The sequence below is a fragment of the Hermetia illucens genome, chromosome 1 (genome assembly GCF_905115235.1).
Source record: "Hermetia illucens chromosome 1, iHerIll2.2.curated.20191125, whole genome shotgun sequence".
NCBI classification, from domain to species: Eukaryota; Metazoa; Arthropoda; class Insecta; order Diptera; family Stratiomyidae; genus Hermetia; species Hermetia illucens.
The window spans coordinates 135207186-135229964 of record NC_051849.1 but is presented as its reverse complement, the minus strand read 5'-3'; the positions used below and the strand labels follow the sequence as shown (position 1 = coordinate 135229964).

Genomic DNA, 22779 nt, shown 5'->3' with positions numbered 1-22779 from the left:
CGAAATGCTGACCACATCGTTTCCTACAGGGTCCATGTACCTTTACGGTCCGATTGTCACGGCAATGATTATTATTATTTTTACATCCAATGCGTGTAAAAATAATAATGATCATTGACGTGAAAATCCAATGGGGTCTTAGCCCTAAAGCCTTTTAGAACACTCTTAAAATCACAATAAAGTGTTAGCATTTAATACTTGTATGTGAGTTAAATATTTTCACCAAATTTCGTAGAGGTCGCTAAACTGCCTACAGACTATTCCAACAATAACCAGCAAGAAGCTACCGAAACTAACAGACACCGCGGAACTATCAAAACAAGTCAGGAAACCGGAAGCCGAACGATGATGAAAACAAATTTACACCCCCTTTTGCATACATATATATGGGGACGCCCCCTTAGATTCGTCTTTGGATGATGTAACCCAATTTATGCGTGAGCGTTCACAGTTTCCACCTACTCCACAAAATTTGGTGTCAATCGCTATAACCGTTTCCGAGAAAAATGTTTGTCACGCACAGACAGAGAGTAAATCGATTTTAATAAATCAACAACAACATCCAATAACACTGGTCAACTGAGAACAATAAAGTAACGTAGAGTACAACTTTAACACCGATGAAATATTTTCCTATCTAAGGCTGAAGTTCATAACCGACAACAGCTATGAGGGTAAGTAGTGCTTAAGGGTTCAAGCTATTACAGCGCGACATTGTATGAAACAAAACCTTATTAAAATCGGTTCAATGTCTGCCTGTTCGTCTATCAGTCTGTCTGTCACACCCAATTTACTCGGAAACTGCTGAACCGATCATCATGAAATTTTGTGAGAACATGTAGTCTGTGTGTCCCTGCAGCGATTGGCCCCATTTTATATTGAAGGTAAAGGGGGGCTCCCTATGTATGCAAAAGGGGGGTGTAAATTTTCTTTCACAGAACATGGTCCTGTGAAGTTTCAAATAAAAGGGCTCAATTAGTGCTTTTCGAAACTGATCTTATGCCTTTACCGAATGAAAAATAAGGGAGATAGGGTTCAAAATGTGTGCATAAAAAAATAAAACAGGTCTAGTTCCCAGAAACTACCCAACCAAAAAATATGAAAAAAATCACAATGATGCAACTATATAAAATCTCGAAATAAATCCTATTCAGACATCTGCACGATGACGATGTTTTAGAAATTTGCCGGAAAACCCCCCTTAATTTCATCCCAGAAGTATAAAATGGCATCAGCATAGGCGATAATATAGGACATAATTCTGCAATCCGACTATTATTAACAAAGTTATAGAATGTCAAAGTTTCGCATCTCAGGTAAATTTATGGCACTCTAAGAAGCGAATGACCTCATAATCACATAAAGTGAATTTAAATGAACGACGGGGCGGGGACGTTCTAGTTTCCTTTTTTTTTGGCTTTTTTTAGTTATTTGCATATCAATGTATATATGTATGTATGTATATGTATGTGCTAATAGATATGTGTGTACCTGGTTACTAGCGGTTATTAATTTACGTACATAACATATATATGTATACTTTTGCGCACGAAGTATAGTAGAAATGCTTGAAACTACATCAGATCAATTTAGTTACATACATATATATTGTGTGGATCGTTGGATAGTCCCTTACGCCCAAAACATCATTGGCCCATTCCAAAGAGGCTTCACTCCAGGCAAATCAGCAACAGATCAGATTTTCTCTCTGCGGCAAGCGATGGAAAACTGTTGGAATATGGACAACAGTTGCACCATCTATTCATCGACTTGAACACCGCCTATGATAGCATAGCCAGGGTAAAACTGTACACGGCCATGGAAGAATTCGGTATCCCGACGAAATTGATAAGACTGACTAGGTTGACCCTGATCAATGCGCGAGGCTAGATAAAAACAGCAGGATTACTCACTCTCAAGACCATTCGACATCAACAACGGCCTACGACAAGGGGATGCCCTATCATGCGTCCTCTTTAACCTGGCCCTCGAGAAAGTGATCCGTGATGCTGAGGTAAATGCAAGAGGTACGATCCTCTTTAAGTCCACCCAACTACTGGCCTATGCTGACGATATCGACATCATGGGAAGAACCACCCGAGACGTACAAACTGCCTTCATCCAGATCGAGCAGGCGGCGCGAGATCTTGGGCTGCACATCAATGAAGGCAAGACAAAGTATATGGTGGCAACGTCAGCATCGAAAACCAACCAACCAACAACATCAAACCGCACTGGTCAAACGGGAAGAATAAGGATAGGAGAATACAACTTTGAGACCGTTTATAATTTCTCCTATCTAGGGTCGAAAATCACAACCGATAACAGCTGCGTTGATGAAATCCGCGCACGGTTGTTGGCAGCCAACAGAGTCTATTTCAGCTTACAAGAACTGTTCCGCTCGAAACGTCTCACCATAGGGTCAAAGCTCTTACTGTACAAGACAATGATCTTGCCAGTTCTCATGTATTCCTCGGAAACTTGGGTTCTTAGCAAGAAGAATTGCGAACTCTTGGCCGCGTTCGAGAGAAAAATCCTCCGAAGAATTTTTTGCCTCCTACATGAGGATGGACCATTCCGTAGCCTACATAACGACGAAATCTATGAGCGATACCATGACCGTCTGGTTGTGGGGAAAACCTGGCTCAATAGGTTACGGTGGGCGGGTCACTTAATCTGTATGGATGAGGATGATCCAGCCCGGAGAGTCTATAAGGGCAATATCTATGGTAGAAAAAGAAGATGGAGCGATGGCGTAGGTCAGGACGCCAGACAACTTTTAGGGATATCGAATTGGTGGACCGCGGTGCAAAACCGGGATGTCTATTAAGGCAGGCCTAGACCGGATACCGGTTGTTGCGCCGTTGATGATGATGATGATGATGATGGTCGTTAACAGTGTTTGTTTATTTAGGATGAACACAGTCTTTATGCGGTTGATATGTACATATGGGTATCTTGGAGTTTGGCATAATATGAAAAAAAATTATATTCTTAGCTATGTACGAACCTTTATACTCAAAAGCCCAACTTCCGGTATCCCGACTTGTTTTCAATCTGGTTTGGCATCATCTTTGGTGGAAATAATTAGTCATTGAACTTCTCCTTTATCAGCTGTCTAACAGTATTCACGCTGAATGTTCACATCAACATTATGTCTCTTCAATCTTCCGATGCTCCCTTCGACCTTTATTGTATACTTGGCCCAATCACAATAGATTTTGGAGACCACATAACCTACTAATGTTAAATGAAGGCCTCATGAACTAAGGTGCTCCAGTGCTAGTAAAAACAAATGGTTGAATCAAGTAATATTGTGCTTATGTATCTGTGTAAGTATATAAAGTGAACTTTCGTTGAAACTTCAAAAAAACTAGCCTTTTTTCTTTGAAAGTTACAACGAAGGGCGGTAGGTATAATACCCATCCGGCAGCACGTCTCTTGGCTAATTGTTTCTAATAGACACTAAAAATCGATGCCATTCCGAAACGCCCAGAAGAATTCCCAGTCATAACAACGCACATAAAACTGTCTATCCACTACCATTCTTTCCACCAGACAATGCAACAAAACGATGCAGAACCGAAACATTACTTCTGAATAGTAGCATCAAGGATAATCCGTAAAACTCACTGCTCAGTGTAGCTAGAGGCACAATGAGGGCGGATTTCATAGCTCGAAAGCATCCCTTTCAGACGAGACCTCCGACTACTATGTATTTGGCAACTAAAAGGGGAGGTTTGAGTCTTGAGCTTGTACAAATCTAGGGAGCGACTCGTTGGGACACTTGTTCTTTGGAAATATTAGTAAAGTTAAGTAACACTTCATTTGCTGGTACTTACAAAGTCATTAATTTTCCATCTCGAATCGATACCTCGAACACAATCCGGAGAGGCAAATGCAATCACAGTTAGCGGGATAAGCAGATAGCCGCGCTAGAGTTTTAGGTGCACGATATCCTTAGTTTTCTTCAAGCTATTGAATTGTCGCGACGGAAGCACAAACTTGTTATTCGTCCTTTTGATTATTTCTTGATTCCGCTCGAAAATTTCACCAGCGTGAGGCCGACGTCGCGAGTCGCACCCGAACTTTATCAACTGAATATTTTCGCTGTCGGAAAAGCATGCAAAGAATCAAAAGCACGTGATGGAAACTTTTCGAAAATTATCATCGGCAATTGCGGGAAAATGCTCTCACAACCTATGCTGAAAGTGATTGAACCTATTGAAAAAAATCAAGGACGCTAAAATGCTTTCCTATTCGAAAAAATTTCATAGGATTTCAGTTAGCAAATTCCAGATTTTCCAACATCAGCCAACGTTCGGTAAAATTACCCACACTCGACTCAAAAGCTTTCCATTTGTGGGAAATTATCGATCCGGGTTTCGAAACCATATGTCCGTGAGGACTTTTCCTTGAGAGAAGTGACAACCACCCTCACAGAGCAGAGGCATAAGAAGCTGACAACAAGTCAAATGTAAAGTTTTATTCAATTACTTGCAATCGTTTCGACTAATTTTCGACAGATAACAAGTTCTATAGCGCCCGTGGAAATCGATTTTCCGCCGTGTTCTTGCCTCTCGCGAAAACTTGAATATTATTATGAAAAGTCCGTCGTTAGGTGTTTAGTGGAGCTGAGTGGAAAGTATTTGGTCAGCACGAACTTGAAATATTACTTGTACTGCTCAGTGAAAGTCACCTGGTCCGGCCTACCGTGTCCTTAGTAATAGCGAAAATATGTTCTGCAATGGCTACTCGACTTGTGGTTTCAACAGGAAGTTTTATCTTGCTGCGTTTTTCATATTGCTGAGGAACATCACGACCATAGGATATCAAGTTAACACGCATCAGATAGTGAAACGCATGGAATTGGAGTTATGTTTGGGTAATTTGTGCTGGTTTTTTACTGTAAGCGCTTAATCTACACCTGACAATATAAAAGCATATTATCCCTTATGCACGTGGATCTATATACATATAAATGACTATTTTGCACGTTTCGCTTCTAGCGGAAGGAATATAAAAAACAAAAACTTACTACTGGACTCCATGCAACTATGCAGATAAGTATGGTAGATGAATACAATTCGCTATTCCATCTGAAGAAAACTTTCTATTTGGGATACTTCATAACAGTTCCGAACGAAGTGTGTCCCCTTGTAGGATACGGGCATTCCTACCCCATGACCTTATAGTCGTCGAATTCCGTCTTTAATCTCCTCTAGCGATCATTTAAAGAATGGTTTTGAAATAAAATAGAATACAAAGCATAGACCAACGCCCGCCCGATCGAAAAGGGAGGGTTGTGTAGCCGCTACATTCTGAACAATTGACAGAAATATATGTAGGTACCTCGGTGAATAACTAGTGGGAGAAAATCGTGGAATATTCTTAAACACTATCGCCTTTAATGTCGAAAAAAAGTGAACTTTTCGATTACACCTTCGGCTACTAAATAATGATAAAGATAAGTGCGTACATATATATGTAGAACACATTTCCTTGATAACTGTGTCGAAAGTTTTCAAAATCTCGCTTTCTTCAAGTTGAAAGAGAAGAGAATTCCATCGATATTTGCGCACTCTGTATTGAGATAAGATAGCGAAATTGCGGAATCCATACTCATCCTTGTACTCTGGCACGTCTTTCTTCAGAAAGGACTCTGACTGCAATATTTCACTTCAGACTTAGGAACATCCTAATAGTCTAATACAATTCAACAAATCTTTCCCATACAGAGATGTGGGAAGCTGCGTCATGTCTTTATTGCTTTTTCCGGTTTCGATCCTGCTGTCACGACCACATTAACACTTTCAATGGACGATGCCATCTCTCTTCAAACACCTTTACGTTGATAATAGTTGCCTGCGCACCCACCGAGTGCTGCATTTTGGGCAAAGACTCTGGATATGGAAAAGGAACCAACGAGAGTCAGAATAAAAATAAATACCAACAAAACCAAGGTTCTCAGCCTGAAAGATTGAATATCTTGGATGCGTTATTTCTGCGAACGGCGGCACCGAAATTGATATCGCTCATTGTGTTAACAACACTAAATCCGCCTTCGCTATTTATTCTGCAAAATCGAGTAATGCCACTATCTCAACACCAACATCAAGTGGACTGTTCCGTGCCAATGCTATATTTATTATTATTCTGTCAAGGGAAGTTCTGCTCCATCCTAAAAAAACTATTGAGTCCTTTTTACTAGTTATAGTGTATCTATTAACTATAGTATGTCAAGCAAGTCTATAACGTTCAGGCATTTTAATGAGAATTTTGATATACTTCCAAGTATTTCAACTTCCCATCTGATACTAATTATTCTCCCAGGTATCTACACCTACTTTACACAAGTGCCAGACACTGCCCCACAATGTGTATGGAGGTTTCGTCACACCCCGCACAGAGTGCAAGCAGTGTCCGTAGATATCCCTGGCTTCTCAGGTGATAGTTTAGTCAGTAGTGCCCAGTGAGCATTCCCACTATAATCAGGATGTTCTTCTTGGTGAAATTGAATCAGTCCTTTGAACGCTTGGGATTATATCTTCCTATGAGAAAACTGGATTACTCCATTTCTGCTAGGTTCGCCCAGCGGTTCTGTTTCATTTTGCAATGTCGTAGTAATCATTTGCTGATTTGAGCCGTATGCCGCAGACACGCGCTCTCAGTTTCCCCTGTTACTCCAAGGTTTAACAAAGTTCTTATCGAAAAACCCTCGTCTTTATGTTATCTCTTGGTATCAATAATTCGGAGCACCACCTAGAAACAATACCAATTTTCCTTTGACTTAGGCATCTTCCCGTCTCATGGATACCCCCGGCGATTCTGAAGATCACCTTCTCTGCCTGCATCTGTATCTGCAGATGGAGAGGAATTAATCCCAGAAGGACCTCCAGGATGTCGTTGATTACCGCCCCGTATGAAAGCGTATGTGTCCGAATAGCTGAGTGGTTAGAATATAAGGCTGTCGTACTGAAAGTCGCGGTTCAAATCTCACTGGTGGGTGTGGAATTTGTATTGTGATTTGACGTCAGATACCAGTCGCCTCAGCTGTGAATGAGTACCTGAGTCAAATCAGGGTAATCATCTCACACATGCTGACAATGCTGACGACATTCCCTCTTATAGTGTACTGTAATCCTGTAGTGTACCGTCGCGTGTGCTAACACACTTCAAGGTCCTGATCCATTTGGATTTTTGTGCCAACGATTATTATTATTATTATAAGTAATCTTAGCGATTACAATTGTAATGTATATTCAAAGTAGTATCATCGGGGTGTATCCCATTTTTTTCCTGCAAATCGTCTAGGTCTTCGTAGCTTTCCGACATGTATTTCCAACACTCATCTTCCAGAGTACTTTTTGGTCTAGTATGATTCCCAAACATGTATTGGCCCCCTGTTTCTACTTTCACCTCCATGCCATACAACCTAATTGTTCTCAGGTGTCAGGGTAACCCTGGACTTGTATCCCAATATTTGTTAGCTTTCCTAAAAATTCATCCACTACCACACTCCACATTAGCGGTGTAAGTACCTCACCCGGTGGACAACCTTGTAATATTCAAGACAGTAGAATTTGCACCCGTCAGTGCTTCTATTTGCCTACTCTCTAAAATTCTGCTCATTAAGAAGGCGATGCTGTTTCCTAAGTGTTATCTGTGTCGGACGCTATTTCGATGTCCAAAATAGCATGCAGTGCTATTTCTTTTGTTTCTAACCATGTTCGGCAAATTGGTCTGAAAGATTTAGGGTAAAACGAAACGAAAACGAAATAAAGAACACTTTCCGCCTCCATGTTTTTGGCGTATATTCCAAAGCTATAATGGCCGTTACTAACCCAAGATAAGACTCTAAGATGATTTCTAGGCCTCTCTGAAGTAATGCTGAGCAGATGCCATCTGCTCCGAGTGATTTCTGCGGCTTCATAGACGAAACAAGTCAGGAAACGGGAAGCTGGACGCTTCAGGTATGAAAGGTTTTGTGTATTTGTTTTCTAAAGACATTTGAGGGTGCATTTGCCCCATTGATACGTATCACGTAATATATGCATACATTATGTGAGAATATCCACCTGAAGGTGATATTGACGTTCAAAGTCTTGAATTTGCAAAGAAGTGATAAATTTAACCTATTATAAATGTGTTAGTAGTAGTGCGATTTCCATCAAACCATGCTCTATGTTATAGCCTACATTGCTGCAAAATTTCGCGGTGCTAGGATGGATTTAAGGGGGCTTATGCAGCCAATTACTGAAAATTGTGGTAATATACTATTATTAACTTTACGATATAGGTATGTAGGGTATTTCGGAGCCTAGGCACCATATAGGGGCAGCCTCTTGCCTTTTTTCATATTTTTCGGTAATGTAGTTTCTTAGAATAGACCCGTTAGAGAAATGATCAATTTCGACCCCAGCACTCCCCATTTTTCCAACAAATGTCAAAATTAAGACCGGCTTCGGAAAGTGCTAATCGAGGTCTTTCATTTGATACCCTACATTACTATATTTGGTGAAAAATTCGACGTAAACGGATGTAACTCACTGTATGCGCGAGCATTCACAGTTTCCACCTTTCTACCAAACTCCGACTCAATAGGTTGCGGTGGGCGGGCCACTTGTCCACGTGGAAGAAGGTGATCCAGCCCGGAAAGTCATAAGGCGAATATCTATGGTAGAAAAAGAAGACGAGGCAGACTCTACCTGAGATGGAGCGATGGCGTACGCCAGGACACCAGACAGCTTTTAGGGATACCGAATTGGTGGACCGCAAAACCGGGATGTCTGGAGTTCCTTATTAAGGCAGGCCTTAACCGGATACCGATTGTTGTACCCTTGATGGTTATGATGTAGTTTCTCAGATAGTTATCACTCTAGTTTTTCTAGTCCTCTTTGATTATCTTAGTTGGAATGGAAGTAATATTTTAATTACTTAAAATCTCCAAGGTTAAGTTTATAATTTCATCACAAGCCGTTTAACTGAAGTAAGAGGTCTCAAGGGGGCTTATTGAATTTGTAAACCAACCAATTTTCACTTTTCCTACTGAACAGGGAATAGGTTAACTTAAATATACACAACTCAAATCTCCTAAATAATTCCTGCATCTTCTCATTAACTAAAGGGAAAATACATTCGTTGGATTGTATTACGGTTTGCCTTCCGCTTGTTTTTGGTGCACGGGCTTTGACTTCGCAGCTTTCTAATGACCACCCTTTAAACCCCACCAAATGCACTACCATTTGAGGCAGTTTCCCTTGCTTCTTCCGTGCCTTTGATCACTCGTATATATTTCCCTTGATTACTTGGTTACTGACGCGGTTACAAAGCCTAAAATCCGCAATTGAAGCAATGTCTCCAGAGTAAGGCTGGATGTGGTCTTCATTGCACTCGAATTTCAGGCTCAGGGAAGTTTTCGTTTCATCTATGAAGAGCAGATGAAACGAAAATTTAAACTCCATACATTGTTCCATAATGATCCGTAGGGTGTTGATGTGGTAAATGCAGAACGAAAACCAGCCAGTTCTCTGTCGATCTTTGCCAATCTTTGGAATCTTAACGATCATCCCCCTCTATTTCGAAAAAGTTTTCGACGGCTGACGACAAGGATACCAGGAAGGAAAGCATGGGGTAACGAATAGCTATTATCAGAGCGACATTGCCACACAGATTGCGACAGATTGCCACGTTCTGCAACGAGATAAAATCTCAGTCAAGCGGAGTCCGCCAGAGTTGCATCTTCTCACCGATATTATTTCATCTTGTTAACGGTGGCATTATTCAGTTGCCCTGCCCGAATTACGTGGAGGAGTTTAATGGACTGTAATACTTTCCTCAAAAACCTCGAGGCTCATGATATCTGGCTGCTCTCTCACCGGGTCATGGACCTTGGTCAAGTGGCTTTGGATTTGGAAAGAGAAGCAAGTAGAGTTGGACTGAAGATAAACACCGACAAAACCAAGGTTCCCAGTCCGAGCCATCATACTCTGCCTATCTGCTGGCAACGGGGCGAGCATCAAAGTTACCGATCAATTTGTTTATCTGCTGACCATGGCACCGGACTGGATGTTTCCTGATGTATTTACAGCGCTAGATCCACTTTCGTTGTCTTAAATAATGTAATTTATTATTTCAACACCAAGAGTAAGTCGGGACTATTCTGTGCTAATGATCTTTCTGCGTTGCTACATTGGAGAAGCACATGGAAAGTGACCCCCACTGTCACTCGAAGGCTCCAAGCTTTCGTCAATACCTGCCTGCGGGGTACGCCTGATACTATTACAAACGATTAACTTTGGCGCTTGTGATTGGAGGCCGAAAGTGGCGCAGAACAGAAGAGGGTTAGTGCATGCGTTTCGGGAAGTCCTGGGGGTAACTGAAGCGCATTTCAGGTAACCATGAGCGATGCCGTGTCGGTTTGATTGGCGTGCTCTACCCCACCAAGAGGTAAATGGCAACCATATAGTGTTATAAGCAAGTAGGGAAACCGGAAGCTGGGCGCTTCAGGTATGAAAGGTTTTGTTTGCTTCTTCTGTGAGTATATTTAAGTGTAGAACTATCCTATTTGAACGTAGCCCGTTATGTACATGCATTTAGCATGTCTGACTACTTTAGGGCGATATTGATATTTAGTTGCAGTAAATTTACACGGTAAATTCACCTTTGAGCTACTGTAACTTTGTTACTAATAGTATGATTTTCGTCAAACTTGGGGATAATATACTTCATACTTTTATGTCTCTCGAATAAACTTATCGAGGTTTTACTCAATTTCCCCAAACATATGGTAATATACTATTATTAACTTAGTTTGAACGGATATCGATATGGAGACTATTTTGAGGCCTGGACAGCATATAGAGGCAACTTTATGATTCTTTCAGATTTGTTGGTTTCTGAGAGTGGGTCCGTTAAAGAAATCATCACTTTCCACCCCTCCCACTCCCCGCCTTTCTAATAAATCTCAAAACTAAGACCGGTTTTGAAAAGTACAAATCGAGACCTTTCCCACATGACTATATTCGGTGAAAAAAATTTACCAGTATGCCCCCTCCCCCTAAAACTCAACGTAGAAGGATATCAGTCACTGCAGGTCTGGGCGTTCACAGTTCCCACCTTCCCACCAAATTTCGTGTCAATCGGTATAGCCGTTTCTGCGAAAAAGTGCCTGTGACAGACAGACAAACAGACAGACATTGAACCGATTTTAATAAGGTTTTGTTTTGCAAACAAAACCGTAAAAACACAAGTTCAAGTTCGGAGTTCTTTATTCGATCTATATATCAGCGTATATTTGAAGTTAATTACAAGTCGGGAAACCGGAAGCTAGACGCTTCAGGTATGAAAGATTTTGTGCATTACTTTTATAAAGAGATTTGAGTGTGCATGTGTTCCATTAGTATGTAGCACGTAATATATGCATATATTATGTGAACATATCCAGTTTCAAGTGATATTGACATTCATAGTCTTGAATTTGCAGAGAAGCGACAGCTTTGACCTAGTATAACTTTGTTAGCAATAGTGCGATTTTCATCAAATTTGGCAGGATCATGCTTAATGCTGTAGATTATATTGCTACACCTTTCTACCACATTTGGTGTCAATCGCTACAACCGTCTGCGAGAAAACTGCGTGTGACGGACAGACAGACACAAAACCTTAAAAGACTAAAGACTTAGGCTAGTTAGTTATCTCATATAAATAATCTTTTAAACAAACGATGCATCTTCCTAGTCTGCATCTGTTGAAGTTGGATCTTGCTGATTATGCAGTTTTTTCAAATCTGCTGGCTCTCCGGTTTAATTGCTTTTGTCTCTTAATAACATACGTTGAATTGAGGATGTTTATTGAAGTTTTATACTGTGGATATAGGGTAGGTGTTACATGTAACCCGTCCCTCCTTTGATTGGATTTCGTCCTCGAATGATACTGGTTGCTAATTGATTTTCTCTCATTTTGTTCATTTGAGGTATGATATTTTTGATTTTTATTTGTCCTCTTTTTATTTTGTAGTAACAATAGAAAGTTAATATAACATTGTGAGGGTCACAAGGAGTGTGAGTGAGATTGAAATTGTGGTTTTCTTTCCTGTATATTGAATTTCTTCTATTTTCTCTAAATTTTGTATTTGAAATTAGTTAATTTGCTCCCAGGTTATTTAGAAGTATTATCCCTGGTATAATAGTCCTGGATTTGGTATCACAACAACTGTGCCAATTAATTTGTTCCTGTATTGCACTTCCGAGTCCTGTTTCCGAAATAAATCTTTCTGAACTCCTAAATTAAATAGAGATTTCATTTAGGTGAAAGCATAATCTGCTTCATTATTTTAACGATAGGATTTCTTTTTGTATTTTGCAATGTTTGTGGATTCAACTTTGATTTCGTATCCTGTATCTCATGCATGTTAAACGAGGATGCATATTACAGTGTGGGGTATCAAATAAAAGGGCTCAATTAGTACCTTTTGGAACTGCTCCCATATTTGATCTCGGGTGAAATGTAGCGGAGTGAGGGCTCAAAATATGACCCTCAAAATGTGTAACAGGTTTCGCTCTCAGGACCTATCCAATCGAAAATTTTGCAAAAAAATCAAAATGGTGTATCTACATGAAATCTAGGCTTCAAAATACATCCCGTTCCGATATCTGCACAAATAACGTTAATAATAGCGTATTAGCATATTTTAGAAATTTTGCTGGAAACCCCTCTTAAGTTCATGCTAGAAATACAAAATTGTGCAGTGGTATAAGGGATAACATGAGGCATAACTCTGGAAAGAAAGGAAATCAAACTGTTATTAACAAAGTTATAGAAGGTGAAACTTTTACATTTTATGTGAATTTCATGCTTTTAAAACATGTCAGCATAAAATATCAATATCACATGAATGAGAGGTCGCAGGAAAACATTTTGTTTTAGTTTGTTAATCATTTAAATATCAAAATCAATTATTCGAGACAGTCATATGTATGTATTTATATGTATATGTAAATGAAACTTTGGAGTAGTGCCTACTTAGATAGATCTATTTGTACATTGAACATGCGGTATTCAATATAGGTACTTTATATGTACATATATATACTTTTATGCATGAAGTAAATCGGATATATGTCTACGATCAATTCCATGCACATATATAGCATGGATAAGAATATAATAATAATAATAATCGTTGGCGCAACAATCCATATTAGATCAGGGCCTTGAAGTGTGCTACACTACAGGATTACAGTACCATGTAGGAGGCAATGTGGTCAGCATTGCGCTCGTTCAAGATTATTACCCTGATTTGGCTCAGGTACTCATTCACAGCTGAGTCGACTGGTATCCGACGTCAAATCACAATACAAATTCCACTGCCACCAGTGAGATTTGAACCGCGATCTTCCGTACGCTGCTCTAACCACTGAGATATTCGGACAATGTATAGTATTCGGTAACAGGCGATGTTTGTTTGTTTAAGGTATATGTATGTATATCTTGTAGTTTGAAAAAAATATGAAGGAATATTTTGAGTTTCTAGCCAGATACAAATGGAAAAATGTGAATGTGTAAGATGAACACGAAACCTTTTAACCCGAAGCGCCAGCTTCCGGTATTTCGACTTGTTGATTGATTAATATCCTTTTTTCAAGAATTTATTGATGGGAAAAGTGCTATGAATATAGATTTTGGGAAATGTGTTTTCGTTGTTATATTATCCTAATAGATTTAAGTAAAAGTTTATTATGTTGTCGGTTAACCAATTTTTTTGATCGAGGGTTATTATATCATTTTCATTGGGATATTTGAAATTCGTTTGTACTGTCTGTTGGAATAGGGGTAAGTTCTCTTTCTGGAAGTTTATTTTTTTTATCCTTTTTTCGAATTATTTGATTTTTATCGTTTTTGTCTGCTTCTTGTAATTTTTATAATGATTCGTTTTTACGCCTGGTTGTCTGTTTGATGTAGAGTTTAATGTCGATATTTGGTTTGTCCTCTCGTTTTTCATCGAGTTTGCTGATCCATTTATTCTTTTTGTTTTTAAATTAATTTTCCTTTGCTTAAATGACCAAATTGAATTTCTATTGGTTTATATTCCGTTACGGAGTGGATTGTGTTATTGTAGGTTCCCGCTGCTTCCAATACTATTAGTTCTAAGGCCGAACGCTGATGATACTAGGATGAATTTTAGGGGGGTTCTCAGTCAATTTCTAGAAAATATACTTATAATAAATATGGGAATATGGTAACATGCTATTATTAACTTTATTTAAACAGATATCGGCATGTTGATTACTTTGAGGCCTAAATATCATGTGCATGGAACACCATATTTCTTTTCAGATATTTGGGTCAGGTGGTTTTTGAGAAAGGCTCCTTGAAGTAACTGCTCCGTTTCGGAACCCCGCACTCCTCCCCTCTGCAATTGGTGTCAAAACTAATATCCGCCACGTTTTTAGTCTATTCAATTCTTGTTTTTTGTTTATTTAATTCTTGATGCCCTTGCAGGAGCCAATTTTTTTCGTAGGACTTTTCTCTTGAAAGAAGCTAAGAGTTCACCATTTTTTTCACTAAAAAGTCTCCTAAGAAGTTTTGACCCTCTGGTGAGCCGTTCCAAGCGGAACAGTTTATATAAGCGAAAATAGGCTCTATTAAGAGACTGTTGTTCCTGGAAAGATAGTTTTTCCGTTAATTTTGCATATCTCCGTTCTATAATGGGTTCAATACTTCGAATGTTTAGTTCCTCTGAGGTTGCATAATTGAACTTTAGTCTATTTTAGTTTATGTCTATTGCGCCATTGAATATGGCTATGAAGCCCTAGTTTGATCAAACTCGTACTATTACTGATAAACTAACAGTACCTCAAAAATGTCCTTTCCGTGCCAATTAACGGCAACTTAAAATACTAAATATCAACATCACACTAAACTAAGCAATTTAACGTTCTAAATAAACATATACATTATGAACTATACACAAAGGGGATAGTTCTGCATTCAAATATACTTTCATAAGGAACAAAATCATTCATACCTGAAATGCCGAGCTTCCGGTTTGCGACTTGTTTTCTCAGGATATGGTTATGTGCACGCCTCGATCAGTACCTTTCGAAGTTCGTGAGTAAATGTCAATTTTCGTGCAGAAATGTATGGATTACGGAAGGCTTTCGACTTCTTTCTGGTCCTCTACTATTTTTATTCTTCATTAGCAACTTCTTCTCTCTCCTCACTTGCCCTTGCTTCCTCTACACCGAGAAGTTAAGTTCTTTTCCTCTGTATAGTCCTCAGAAGGTTGTATCTCCCTACATTCGAAATTGGAACCCTAGCTCACTGGTGCAACAATTGAATTATAGTATTTATGAGCACCTGAGTCAAATCAGGGTAATAAACTCGGCCAAGCGCATTGCCTTCTACAAGGCCTGGAAATCATATAATGTATCGTTACGGTCTTGATGATTGGATTGTTCCGCCAACGATTATTGTAATATTATTAAGTATTTTATATTATTTTTCGTATTCTACGCAATATTTTACCACAAAGAAACTGATCGGCGATAGTTAACTTTTCATTCCAACTGGAAGCGTATATAAGGGACTCAACTCAAATTGTATTTTACTGTTTTAGATCAATTCGATATTCATCGTGATACCATCATACGCACTGAAGAATCCTTATCCATTGGTGGTAAATACATCCAAGGTTTAAACATTGAAACATTAGAGCAATGCCAACACCTTTGCTGTGAGACGGATGGCTGTGACGTTTTCATTTTCGAGGGAAAGGTAAGCAACTAATGCGTAAAATTTATTCAGCAAATCATGACCTTATGGCATACTCAGAATGGCGGTTACTGTTACTTATTCGAGTGCGGACCACCAGAAAATTTTCGATGTAAATTCACAAGACATGCCAACTATACCAGTGCTGTGTTGACACCAATTCGACACATTACGACACCCACCACAACAAAACCGCCACCGCCGCCTTCTGTTGTAGCTTCCCCACCGTTACATTCTCAGCCTCATCCGCAGTCAAGCCTCTCGCAGCATGAATTAGAACTTACAAATTTGAAGCAGAAACCCGACAACATCCCCAGTAACGAAAACCGCTCTGCTAAATCAACTTCAACAGTGCCTCCTGCAGGGGCTTCTGTAATCCAATCCGTTACTACTCCAAAAAGTGAGTTTAAATAAAATAAAAATGTTTCGATAAACTTCTAACCGCTACTCCCTCAGATATACAAAGTAGCTCCTCGGCTTGCAGAAGATTTCAATTTCAGTGTCATTCAGGAGAGTGCATTGCAGTTTATAATGCTTGTGATGGAATACCCCAATGCGAAGATGGCAGTGATGAGGGCCCCGAGGTAGAATAATATCCTGTAGCATTTAGGAAAAAACCATCAAAAATCATCTCTCTATCCCTTTAGTGTCCAGCTGGTTCACCAGTCGTTGGAAAGCCATCTACTGGAGAAAAACCGGAAGAAATTCCCAATATAACTTTAGAGCAAAACACTCGAACGTTGACAGGAAATGCCATGAGCTCTGCAGTGAAGGTAAGGTTGCCCTACCATCAAGGAAAGGAATATTTATCAGCGCATTGTCTTCACAAAAATTATTCTCTAAGAAATTAGTAATCTATTTTTGTGGACTAGCAGGTGGATCCTCAAACTGTTCCCAGACTATATCCGCAATCGCCAAACATAAACAACAGGGAGGACCCTATGTCGGCGCCCTCCGCGTGGTCGAATCGCAAACTGCAAGAACCTCAAGACACAGGTAAACCGAACTTATCATTCGAAAAAAAATACTAATATGTTTTTTTATAGAGCACAACAGTCGAATCTTTAATCATAAAGGGGGTCTTCAAATAGCAACTAATAACGTTGGGCAACCATACCAGAATCCAATCCCCAATTTGTACAATTCCATTCAAAGGGACATGTATATGCAACCAGACTACCAGCTTCCCTATCGCAGCCCGATTATTCAACCCCAAGGTAAATTTACATGTATTTATAGATAAACCCACTTATCTTCAGCGCCCGACCAGACGATTGCAACTGCTGTGCAAATTTACTTTAATTTTGTATTATATTAATCCTTATCAACTTCAGATCATATGATTCCGCCGCAAAATATCAATTGGCAACAACCCCAACTATCTCAACCTCTGCTAACTGTTGGAGGGCCGTACATATCTGCCGTGAATGGCCAACCCGTGCCACAAGTGAAAGCTCCGGTAGTGCAACAAACTCCGCCAGTGAACACGCCACTTCCTTCGGGAGAACAGAAAGATCAAACACAACAAAACACGCAGGCAAATTCGGCTGGTACACATTCAAGCGGTTCTAAGGATAAAGATAAAGAAGTCGAGCATAACATCGAAAATAGTAATGAATCAGAGGAATATGAAGAATATGAGGAAAAATCCACCGAACCACCAAAGAAAGTAAGTAGTTGATTTATTGGGTGATTTGAGTTGGTTGAGAGCTAGCTTCTCAATCACGTGCCCTGGATTCAATTCACGCTGTCTCTTAGCTGTTTTCATTCATTTTTGTGCTTGTCCTGCTGTTGTAGACTTATCAGTTGCATAGCATTAAGTGTGATGATAATGAAAGTGAAACACAGATTTCTTGAGAATAAAATGAAAAAAAGTAATAGATAAATAGGATGTGTGGGTGCCACATGTTCCACTAAGAAGTGAACGAGGTACACACCCCCTTAATCACAAAGTCCCCAGAATCAACATCGTGTGACGCTGCTAATCAGCCGACTTATGTTCTGCTTTTTTTGTTAGATTGTCACATCTGATCTTGACATGTCATATAAATTTCAGCGTCATATTTTGAATTTTCTGAATAAATTTCGGGAACTTTCTTGTGAAGATTCCTAAAGTTTCCTTTTTCTTACAAAATGTTCATATATACCAGTGTTTCTAATGACAGAGAGCAAAAAAAAACAAAGAAAGACGTGAATATTTGTTTAGCAAATAACAGTATTTTGGGAACACCTCTAGTTACATACTACCTTCAGAAGGAGGAGAAAGTACTATGCTTAAAACTAATGGAAGAAAGCAAGTTTAAGGGATGCATGCAAGCTGTTGTGCATTATAACTTCGACAAAGTTTTGGAATTGGAGCATGGAAATAGATTTCGAGCTGCGCGAAGGGCTCGTTGAAATGGTTTGCGAAGCGAGAGATTGGAAAGAGATTGGAAAATGTTCACAAATCCAGATAAGTTATATGTTGATGTAGAAAAGAGAGTTCAGAGAGCGGAAGCGGGAGGGGTTTCTAAAGAAGACGGAACAGCTGAATCTACTTTCCATGTTTTCAATGACAAGACAAATACATTCACAAGAGGGTGACCATATCACCAAATAGTACTCGAGGATGCTTCTCACGAGGGAGTTGATGTTAAGAAGTGTTAAATGGAGTCAAAATCAAAAGAGAAGCAAAGTATAAAGCCTGATAATTTTGCAGGCCGATTTGATCACTTCGAGGCAGAAGAGGTCAAAGCGAAGCTTCTGGTCGAAAATGATTCCGAGATCCTGAGTGTAGTTCTGAATTGGTAAGGAATATCCGTCAAGAGAGTAGGAAAAGGTAATGGGTTAGGATTTGAGCGAGTAGCACATAGAGTGACACTTTCTGACATTAAGGCTAAATCATTAGCAGAGCATCAGCGAACCAGAGTGTCTAGGTCTGATTGAAGAGAGACAGAGTGCATAGGCGACGATATAGCGGAAAACAGCTTAAATTCGTCGGCATACAGCAAACAGGAACAAACAAGGAGCGGCGGGCCCATAATGCAGCGCTATGGGAAGCCAGAGGAAGGGGAGACGGAATGGGACGCACAGCCAGAAACGCGGCGCGATCGGTTGGAAATGTAAGAGGCAGGCTATGAAACATGTGATATGGGAATAGCGCTCTGAGACGTGAATTTGTAAACACAAATCGAATGCTCACAAAGTAAGTGTAGATAGAATTTAGAAATTTGACCACAATGAGGTCCTCGAAAAGAAGAAGAGTAAGTAGGGCAGTGGTAGGAGGTACGGGGCAGGCAGAAAAGAGGAAGGAGGAGAGGGAACATAGACTGAGGCAAAGTAGCGGCACAGTAATTCACAAGCTAGTTGGGGAGAGTTCGCAGAGACTCGAGAGAATTTAATAAAAGGAGAAGTAGCTGGGCAGGACTGCGGGAGTTGCGAATGTGGGACTAGAATGGTTTGAGGCTCCCGTGATCCAGTGAGCTTTCAACACTAGCCAAATATTCATTCTTGGGCTTAAGTATGACGTATTTGACAGAGGAGCGCAGAGTTTGGAAAAGAACGAAGTCAGCGTGAGTTCCAGAAGTCAAGAACTTCTTCCTAGCAGTAAGTTTTTGAGCAAAGACTTCAGCGGTGGACCATATAAGGTAAGAGCGCATAGACTGATCTGAAAAAAAAATGGTTTAAAAGGTCGTGAGTGCTTGGTCACACTTTAATGGAGAGAGGAGAGGAGCCTAATTGATTGTTGCCATGGGTGAGTTCAGATTTTCGAAATTTGCCTTACGAAAGTTAAATTTGGCAGTCTTGCGCACGGCAGGAAGTGGAGTCGGGTGATCTAAGCATTATTTCGAGAGCGAGATAATGAGCGTCTGGAACAGCTTACGAGAGGGTATGAGGTCATTAGAATAACCAGCATCAGGAACAGCTTACTAGAGTGAATGAGGTCATTAGAAAAAGCAGCGTAACAGAAGGTTAAAGCCGAAATCATCAATGCGATTTAATTAATTTCTGGGAAGGTTAAATTTGAAGGCGGCACAGGTGTTGATGAAAGTGGATAAAGAAAGGAAAGGGTGGTGGTGTTATTGAGGAGGGACGGAAAGCTGGAAGTAGTAAGCCTAGAGTGCATAGGGAGATTAAGCCGTCCCAGAGGATGAAAGGCAAAGAGTAGAACAAAACGGTTAGAACTTAAGATAATTTGCCTAAGACGTCTTCGTATAAAGGGGCAGGGAAAATATATCCAGGCGGCAGAGTCTTAGGTAGGAAAGGATTAGGAAAAGATGGTTTACTTGCCAAGTGCACTGCAATCTCTGCTACAACGAAAGACAAATTAACCGTCGAGTTGTCCGGAATCTGAAATCCTGTCATCCAGCCAGGTTTCAGTAATGCAGAGGACGCGATGTTTGAATTCTTAGGCAGATAATATTTAACGCCTTCAATATCAAAAACGTCTTTTTTCTGGTGTGGGTGAGGTTGTTGACTACGTTGCAAAAGAACGTCACAATGAATGACGTCAACTTTCCTCAAACACCTCGACCACGCTAATGACATCTTTGTGCTCTCTCACCGAATCATCCAGCTTTGATTGCTAGACAGAATATCGAGTACTTCGGTCAATTCGAACATCTTGTAGGCGTTGTTCGGACGATGGTGATACCGAAATTGATATCACTTGACGCATTAACAACACCAAATTTGACGTAACCATTTTGAACAAAAATTGGAAACGCAATTTCAACATGAACTTGAAATTTTGACAATGTTCACTCTGTTTTACTACGTGAGAGTCATCAACTCATATTTCCACCAGGGTATTCTGGCCTGAGATAGTAAAGAGTAAAAATTTTGGTCGGCACATGGGGTATCTAGCCTGTCTGTCTGTCTTTCCATCACAAGAACATCGTAACAGCTTTTGTGAAACAAAACAAAAAGAAATTGATATAAGAGAAATCCGTATGGAAGGATTTGTTAAAAGCGATACTAACACGTTTACACGATGAAAATTTATTTTTGAAATTACATGAGAAACCTGTGTAAACAGCTTCTGAGGAACTGCTACCCGATCGAAATCGAATCTGTTTCCGAAAGCAACAATGACATATTTCTGATCCAAAATGGGCCTGGATTCGGAGGTACATAGTTAAGGGCTCAAAAAATATGTACTCGAAAACAAATAAAAGATATTATTCTGGCTGGTGCGGAGGATAACTATTTAGATTTGCCATTGTGTGGTAGTACGACCGGGCGATCACAGTCGGCCTACAGATGACCCATTCCTAACTTATACTGTGTGATTTATTGGTGGCTCAATTTAATATAATATTAGATTTTGGTGGCCAAGTATTGGAGTTTTCTCTCCATGAATGCAAAAAGGTAGCCTTAATTGAGCCAAATTCCTTCTTAATTCCATTTCCTGCACCGCGGCCGTATCAGCTTTGTTCTGGAACTAAACACCAGTTCTGCACTTAAGCCATGGTTCTTCCCGATGCAGATGTCCTAAGTAATTTTATCTTATATTTTACATTCCAGAAACAACACAGACATCGAAAACCAACGGAAAAGGAACACAAGCAGAAAAATCGGCAAAACAAAACTAAAACCGAGAAACCAATTGATACGCCATTGCACGAACAGCTTAAAATGATAAGGGATGATATGGAGATGGAGTTTATAGATCACGATGGAAAATCAGAACGCCCGGGCGGGGCGGTGTTATCACTGACTTTAGGTAAAACCGCTTTCTTTTATCTTCTTGACATAAAAAATATGGTCAGTCACAGAAGGCCCTTCTATGGTTTGCAGCAGTTTAACCCCTTTAACACTAATGAATGCAAATTTTATGTACTAAAGTATTTGTATGTTTGATAACGAATCTTTTTTCAAGGGATCATTGTTACCGCGGCGCTTGCTGTATTGGTAGGTTGCCGCATGAGGACAGTAAGCCGACGAAGTAGACGTTCTGGAAAGGCTCCATATGCCCACGATGCCGACTTCCTGGTGAATGGGATGTACTTATGAGCTTAAGCGTCGTAAGATGTCATTTGTGGCAGAATCAATATTCTAACCTTTGTGTGTTAGACCAATTCTCCTATGCAACATGGATGCCGTAAATGATATCGCACTTGCATATAAGAATAAGTTTGTTAAAAATATGAGTTGGTGATTTGATTCTTGGTTAATATATGTATAATATCATGTGGTAGACACAAACTAGTCGTTATCAATTAATTTGCAGATATTATTTCGATGGTAATTACTGGTAGCAACAGAATTCGAAGTAAATTTGTAAAATGTCGTTTTGATATAGGATATGCTTTTAATATGGCATCATCTGCGTTCTAAAAAAGTAATCCGTCTTCATTCTGCGGGACTACGTATGTGTATGTTCACTTGAATGGATGCCCCAGAAATAAACATATACCTTCTCAAGTCCGAATGTTTTTCAAACTTCTGCATCCCGTTGCCGTTTACAATTTTAATTGTTGACAGTGTTTTTCACAAAAAGTAATTACAAATTGAAATTTGAATATGTTGAAATTATATCCAAAATTATGAATGAAAAAGTGTTTATCAACATCCCTTGAGTAGCTAAATATCTACAAAATCAAATGAAATTTTTACTACTAGCTTATAATGGCTTAAGTTAAGATTCTTATAAGCATGAAAAAATGTTAAATTAACAATAAACAAAATGTCCTTATCTGATATTTCTTGTTTTGTTATTCATACTACTCTGCATGAATTTAATTAGATGTACTTTCAATACTTCAGGAGATCCCTATTGTCCGGAATCGTTGTTCGGGCTAAAGCCTCGCGGACGACGAGCGACGTGTGGCTTCAAACGGTGAAATATATGTACATGCAGTTTCATAACCGACTTTAGGCAAGCACTACTTGATTACTATAAACAAAACAATTTCATTTGTTTCCACTTATTTATATACGCCCTAATTAATTACCACCTCCAAAAAAGGCCAAACGCCGTTATTCTCAGGAAGATCAAACCCAATCTCGAACTTATGCACCATT

General features: G+C 39.6%; 1 protein-coding gene across 2 annotated transcripts; it reads left to right on the top strand.

Annotated features, from left to right (window-relative positions):
• The first annotated feature begins 4424 nt into the window (after positions 1–4424).
• Positions 4425–22455, top strand: LOC119661766 (altered inheritance of mitochondria protein 3). Of its 2 annotated transcripts, none has more exons than XM_038071250.1 (10): positions 4425–4885; positions 15620–15777; positions 15835–16174; positions 16231–16358; positions 16422–16547; positions 16650–16770; positions 16821–16991; positions 17109–17443; positions 21280–21478; positions 21635–22455. In XM_038071250.1, exons 1-10 carry the CDS (start codon positions 4738–4740, stop codon positions 21766–21768), a joined length of 1860 nt encoding a protein of 619 aa, XP_037927178.1. In that variant the 5' UTR covers positions 4425–4737; the 3' UTR covers positions 21769–22455. The 2 variants fall into 2 exon arrangements, with proteins under 2 accessions (XP_037927178.1, XP_037927169.1); XM_038071241.1 differs by having other exon boundaries at positions 16647–16770.
• Positions 22456–22779: the final 324 nt, after the last annotated feature.